Genomic DNA, 7,368 nt, shown 5'->3' with positions numbered 1-7,368 from the left:
TCATATCTGGAACAGAAATGGAATGCACATTTCCCTAAAAGTTCCCGATTCTGGTTCTGGAATTACATCATGAAAATCCACATGGGATAAGTTCCAGGGCCAAGGGGTCAAGCAACTGACCCAAGAGGCTACCAGCCAGAGAGGTCTCTTCTCTCTTGCTTTCTTTCCATTTTGAGATTTCTATATTTATTAAGCAACCAGCCACTTTACATCATAGACACACTTCATCTTTTTTTTTTTTTTTTTTGATTAATTGACTGACAAGATCGTCCCTAAGGAGTGGGCTCTCAAAGCGATGCTATTTCCTACCATTTGTGACAGATCAGCTACCTCTCCCACATGGAAAGGCAGAGCTGCCTCTGGGGATCAAAATTCAGTGTGTTCGTTCACTAATTTAACAAGTATTTGTTGGGCACCTCGGGTACTGAGCTCAGTGCTCCACATAAAGTGTTGAGAGAGAGATGGCCCCTGTTCTTATGAGCCTTCAGTCTAAAGTAGACAACAAATGAATCCAAATCATGACAAGGACACAAGCAGAGTTCAGTTAGAGTAAGTGGGAAACCTGCATGATCAGAGGTCGGCCAAGGCCTCCATGAGCACAGGATACTTGATCTCAGGCCTGAAGGACGACAAGACACCAGGCTGCAAAGAGCAAGATCTTCCCCGTGAGAAGATCAAGGGCAAGCACGGTCAAGGCAGAGAGATAGTCTTCACAGAGAAAATCAGAACTGAGGTGACTTTCTCAGATTAGTGCTTAGAGATACCATCTCATCCACGCATGCAAGGAACGCGGTTTATGTGGTTTCAAGAAACTATACCCTTGTAGACAGAAAGGAGATAATCCAATCATGAGTATGCTTGTGAACAGTCTGCTTGAAAATGACATTGAGGAGCACATTCACCGAAATGTGCTTTGTGAATTTCCCTTTACATGTCTCTGTTTGTGACGGCCTTCCATCTGCAGCATTCACTATCAACCTCTGCCACAAAATTCCTACCATTCTTTGAAGGCCCTTTCAGCCCTGCCTCCCCCCATAGAACCTTCTCTGACCACTCCAACCCTCTGTGATTGCTGTCTTCTCCGAGTTCCTGCAGCCCTTCTATATTCCTGTATGAGCTATTCACTATGGATTATTTCCTTCCAGGGGCATGCACCTTGCTCTCTTCCTATGACTTAAGACTGGCCTCAAGCCTTTGTGTCCAGCCTCCAAATCTTGACCCAGTGTCTGATGGGTCAGTTATAACATTTGTTCAACATGCAGTTTCAAACTTAAGTAGACCACCCACCTACCTCAAGAATTCCATACAGCCAAAGTCCAACCCAGGAAGTAGGATCCTTCTGAGTTTTTATGAAGGAATTTGACCAGATGGATACATAAATGCGTACAGAAAAATGACCTAAAGTCATACATACTCTCTCCTGCAAGTGAGAACCTCAGAACGCTTTCCATGTAAGCAAAAGCTGTAGTAAGATTTCCTCAACCAGAGCTCAGGGACTAATAGTTATGAGAAAATCCCCAAACATAAGAACAAATCCCAAACTATTTTTTTTTGCACTTCAGGGGGGAAAAAAAGGCAAAGTTCCAATCATTTTTACAGTACAAAAATTTTATTTTTTGTTAGGATAATTTAAAGTTTAAAACTGAAGTAGACGTATTCATTTTACAAACAAGATATTCTTTAATAAGTAAGACCATTAAAAACAGTAAACAAAAAAGCTGTCTTTACAAAAAGCTCTGTGCATAGCAACTTTATACTGTATATAACTGACAAAGCAAAACGATAAAAGGAAACTATACAGTTTGAAAATGAGACCTTACTGTACAAAAGGTAGAGAAGATAATGGTTTTTAAACCATGCATATTGAAATGTGCAAAGAAAAACTGGAAAAAATATGATGCTATAACAAAAAAATGAGATAAATAATGAAGTAAATTGTCCCTTTACATGGAAAATCTTACACAGCTCCTCTTACAAAGATAGGATAGAATTTGTAGTTACCTATAGAAATACTCGTATTCCAAGTGGCACAAAAGTAACCTGGGACCGGAATGACTCAACAGCAAGACTGAAGAGGAGAGAGTAGCTTTGTTTTTAATTTATTAGTACACTAAAAATAATCCGTACACACATTTGTACAATTAAATAGATCTGTCACTGCCAAGGTTCTAGCTGAATGGTCAAGGATGTCTGGTATTTAGTTACACACATTTTTCGGTGTCAAGCTATCAACAAATTCTACAATCATTTTGAAGACAGTACTCCACTCATCTTCATGCAAGAGCAAAATTCACAGATTCTAAAAGCAATGCTACTTAAAAAAACATTTCCTTATGTTGGATTGGCTCGAATCCAGGTCTAAACACGCTTAGTTTTGTTCTGCCTTCACTTTTGGATGGTGGTGTTTGTATTCCACACACTCTTCCTCTTCGATCAGAATTTTCACAGGGAACTTTCTCTGGTGCGTTCCCTATGTTTTGGTGCTGTAAGCCCTGACTATGAAGGACTGTCAGCAGTAATTATAAGCATGCCAGGTTTCTAGAATCTTGGATTCTCATGTGCATAGAAATAATATTTGGGTCATATTGAGTAATTCCAGAATGGATTGAAGGCAGGTAAGACCGTTGGGGGCTGGACAGCTGTGGGCAGGTATCAATGGGGCAAACAGAAGGGAGGTGGGATTTGTGAAGTCACCTAAAATTGGCTCAGATGCACTGAAGATGTGTTTCCATGAGAGCTGCAACAATTTCTGATGTTAGAACCCCAGACCGAAATCTGTATACAGACTGTACCGTGGTACCAATGAGGCAACGAGGAGAACCCTGGCCTAGAATAAATGACGTCCTTACCGGAAATCCAAACGAGTCTAGATACATCTTCAGGATCACAAAGACTTTCAGGACTCAGCCACTGTTAGCCGCTCCTGCAAAGTTTCCCTAAGAGCTAGTCCCAGAACTAGGAAGAGTCCATTGCAGACCTGGGTACCAGTGCTGTTTCAGCACAGAGGTCCTTAGTCTCTGACCCTGCTAAGAATCTGGGTGTCCATCTTTTTGAACATTAGGAGAGGGATTTAGGGCTTTTAACATTCTTCTTCCACACAACCATCCCATTCTTGTCTGGAAACTGTGTCAAGTTAGATACAGATTTTTTCAAGAAAGTTGAATGCCATGAGAGGGGAAAGCTGCAGAGAGAAGAAAGGACACGGACATTCTAAGACTAGTGCTTACGAGTCCAAGAAACAGGATCATCTTCCTTAAACCCTGTCTCTGAAGTTCCGTGGAGCTCATAACCTCTGTGCTCAGCCAGGTAACCAACAAGGAGGGGGCATGTGGCTCTATCAAGGGAGAATTCCAAAGGGGCCACTTGGTTGGGAAAGTCACATGGCTTTGGCTCCTCTTTAAGGCGAGACACGTCTTGCTCCGGGATGCAAAGCCTGGGACACACTAAAACATGGGAATTTTCCGCGCTGCTTGGAGGAGAGTGTTGAAAGCCAATATAAATTTTTCAAACATTCACAAAGAGTGAATACCAAAAGGGACATGTAGACTATTTAGAAAGTGGACGGAGCTGGGAATGAGTGGATGACTTTGAGTATTTGTGTACGCGCATGGACTGAATCTTTGCTTCTGCCTTGGGCTCTTCTGTAGGAATCTGTGGAAGGTACGCGTTCTTGCCCATGGGTCAATAAAATGATGGGAGAAGTGGGGGAGGGGATGCAGGAGGGGGGATAAAAGTCTAGTAAGTAACTGCAGGAATAATCACACACCTTTTAAACTCGTTACTACTTGTTTGCATCATTTTCATTTTACATCAGGAAGAGAAATTCCTCTCTCTTCCAAAAAGGTCTTAATTTCTACCTCTACTTACAATAAGTTACACGTTTATTTATTTAAATAATTGTAAAACATTTTAAAATTTTTCCCTTTTTTGTTTTTTTTTTTTTGTTTTTGTTTTGTTTTGTTTTTTAAAGAGATTAAACTATAAGCAAACACACATACAACATTTCATCATTCAGTTCAGGTTTCGTTTAAGAATGTCTTCCATGCTGGTACCCTGTTGTGTTCAATTTTTTTTTTTTCTGCATAAACTAAATTGGTATCTGAAAGGCTTCATAGAAAATAGAAACTTTCAACTTTTTTTTTCCTACAAAGAAAAACAAATAGTATCCAAAATATTAAGCATGAATTGTTTGCCAATTTTTTTTCTTAAATATTTTACAAACATAGGAAGGTGGTTCTCATAATGTTCATAACAAAGAATTGCATTTCTGCTCTTAGCACTGACTACGTCAATGACATCTTTTGTCCTTGTCCCCAAGAGGTTCAGTTTGTGTAGCCACCATGAGAGCTATCCAGGAAGCGGGAGGCCAGGTGAGATGCGGCTCCTTGCACACCCAAGTCTGTCCGTCATGTTCGTTCTGGGGCACAACTCTCCCCAAAGAGCTCATAGCGCTTTCTTCAGTATTGGTCCATCAGAGTAAGTAGTTTTGTGCTATAAGAAAGCAGTTCCTCTTCTTTACATCGGGGGCACGACAAGTCCAGTCATGGCTGCAAGGAAAGAGTGGCACAGAAATGAGACTCAGAGATGTTGACACTCGTGTCTATAACCCGGAGTGAGGGGCGGGGGGTTGGGACTGACAGAGTCTGGTACAATCCAGGGAGACGGTGCACTGATACGGGAAACCATTTCCTCCAGGTCTGGTCTAGCAGACAGCCCGGTCAGAGGCACCGAAGCCTTACAGAATCACTGACATCTACACAAGCCTTGTTGAAGTTTTGTTGGGAGGCCAGGAGCTATGTTTTGTCTTGTTGTGTATCAACGGGTTGCATTCCTGACAGAACAGAGGTAAACATGTAAACTAAATACTCACATCCTTGCGTTACATTCATTTTGTAGCATCAGACTACAAAGAAGATTGTATGGTCTCAAATCAGTTGGAACAGGAAAGAAAGCTCCAGGTGCTGAGCCTACAGCGTCACTCACCGGGTGTCGTTTATGACCAGTAGGGCTTTCTATCCATCCTAGGTTTCTATCCATTCTAGCTGAAATGTGATGAGTTTTTTTCTTGTTTTTTTCTAACTAGCTCATCTTCCTTTGGTGCTTACTGCTGATACGCGATACTCGTTCACTAACGAATGCTGATTCCCCTGGAATAGAAGACTTAATTGTGTTCCTAATCTGGGAGTCACCTGATCTCCACTCTTCAGCCCCTAGCCAAGTGTGGTGCTCAAGGTCTCCTCCATCTAGTGAGGAGGACACACACGATACCTGTTGGGGGCATCGGGTTCAAGGCTTCCCCTTGATATGGGAAACAATGTAGCCTCGGCACAATGTGGAAAAGTCACACGGCAAAATGCACCCTCTGACCTTGGCTTTCGGGTGAGGAACCCATTCTTGGGAATCAGCAGAGGAGCTTCCTCGCATCAAACCTGAAAACCCTATCTAGAACTTGATCCTTTGAGTTTTATTGTCTCTGTCTCATCTAGAGCTCACCGGATACATAGAAGCATTTTGCTGAGTGGTGCTGACCAAGCTTCTAAGCAAATGGCCGAGATTCTTCCTGCTTCCCCCAACACCACCCCTCTTCCCTCCTCCCCTCCTCCTCCTCCCCCGCCCCTCCCTCTGCCCCTTCTCTCCGTGCCAGCTAGTCTGCTCGGGCAAAATTGTCAGCCGCCTATTTCCCTGCCCATACAGCCTTTATTGAATGTTTGTGAGATCTGGATTAAGGTCTTACACAGCTAGCAAAGCCTTAATTATTTTTGCCTGTATTACTATATATTGAATCGATGTAACTTTTCAATAAAGGCAGTTCAATTCTGGACACTCCCTGATGATTTGGAGACATAGCAACCCTGGTAATTATCCCAGAGTGTAGGAGGTTTTTTATTTTATTTTATTTCTTTTCCTGGAGGGAGCTGGAAAATGAATCAGGCACATAGTGCATAATATTATCTCGACAATCTATACTCATCACTGCAAATGCCTGATAAATGAGGTAGAAGCTGGGAGAGTGAACACTACACGTATAACTCTCTGGCAGTGGGATTCTGGCTCACGTTTTCAACTTTAACTTGTCCATTACACTTAAAACTCATCACCCCCTTCCTTTTTCCGGGTCCTCGGGGAGTTACCCAAGCTGCTTAGGGCAGAGCCGCTCAAAGAAGAAGATCCACTGCCCGCAGGAAGAACAACAGATCTCACATATTTTCCTTCTTCCTACTCTCACCTCGGGGACTGGGTGGGCTGGATCTCCGCTACACGGTGACCCTGACTTTTTGCTTATAGAAACCATCGCCAACAGACAGAAAGCAGACGTTAAGTGGAGAAAAAGTAAGCATGCTCACTGTCGCGAGGGGAGCGTGCTTCACCGCACTTTGTTCAATTTCTTTCTGCCTTTGGCGTTTTCCAGGAAAGCAATAATCCCCCTTTGGTCCAGGTGGAAAGCAGGTATGGGCGAAGGGTGAAGAGAGGAACTGCACTATGCCTGTCCCCGGGGAGACAGTGGGCTGTCGCAGCACAGGCTCTGGAATCCAAACGTCTGAGGTCACCTTGCTTGTGTGGCCTTGGGAAAAACGACTTAACTGAGAACGGTGAGAATGGTACGACCTTCCCTTTTTGGTCACATGTGCGGCTTGGGCAAGGTAATCCGTGTAAAGCGTTTGGGTCACTGTCTTGCACGTGGTGCTCAAAAACGGCAAGCCTCAGAGACGGCTGGTTGCACGTGACCTCTGCAGATGATTGAGCCCCTCTCATCTTACGGACCAGCCTGTGACCACCCAGGCACCTCCGACCACACTCTTACTCTCCCGCCGTCTGTCTCTAGAGAGACGCGGCTTCGTGCTGATCGCCCCGGCAATCCCAAGACTCCTTCGCTCGGGGACTGTGGCTAGCTCGTTTGAAGCCAGCTTTTTTTCTCCTTCTAGGCATCAGCGGGACACCTGGTAGCATTGGACCTTGAAGTTCTAGTCACCTGATGCCAAATGAGGAGAAGTGGGAGTCTGCACCCCTAATTTAGGCATGGCTCTCCCCCTCCACCTCCTCCCTACTGTCTTCCTTCTTCTTCAGGCTCAAATTGCCAGAGGAATTTAGAGGGAACTGTAGGGTTCCCAAAGAGGCTCGGGACATTTCAGCGATTCTATAGAAAGGAGACTAGATCCCAGAGCCTGTGCCTACGCGCAACTGATAAAATCGTCACTCCTGCCGACACGGAACGTGTGGCTCAGCCACCTCCTCAGTCTATTCTGACCTGTGGGGGACCAGAAGCTCACATGGCTGAGGACCCTAGGGAGGGTCTTCTGGCGACTGCTGTCCCTGCAGAGAAACCTCACTATGACCGCACAGACCCTTCCAGCATTTGGGGCCAACTCA

The 7,368-nt window shown here is 44.2% G+C and overlaps 1 protein-coding gene across 1 annotated transcript in view; it reads right to left on the bottom strand.

Moving 5' to 3' along the window:
- Positions 1–3,962: 3,962 nt before the first annotated feature.
- EBF2 (EBF transcription factor 2) overlaps positions 3,963–7,368 on the bottom strand; it is a 64,579-nt gene continuing 61,173 nt past the window's right edge. Inside the window, exon 13 of the mRNA XM_030314455.2 lies at positions 3,963–4,547. Within this exon, the coding sequence (XP_030170315.1) occupies positions 4,516–4,547 (32 nt within the window). The 3' untranslated portion in view covers positions 3,963–4,515. The remainder of the gene's footprint in view (positions 4,548–7,368) is intronic.

This window comes from Lynx canadensis, chromosome B1 (assembly GCF_007474595.2).
Source record: "Lynx canadensis isolate LIC74 chromosome B1, mLynCan4.pri.v2, whole genome shotgun sequence".
Taxonomy (NCBI): domain Eukaryota; kingdom Metazoa; phylum Chordata; class Mammalia; order Carnivora; family Felidae; genus Lynx; species Lynx canadensis.
The sequence above is the reverse complement of the archived record's forward strand: the minus strand, read 5'-3'. Positions and strand labels throughout refer to the sequence as shown.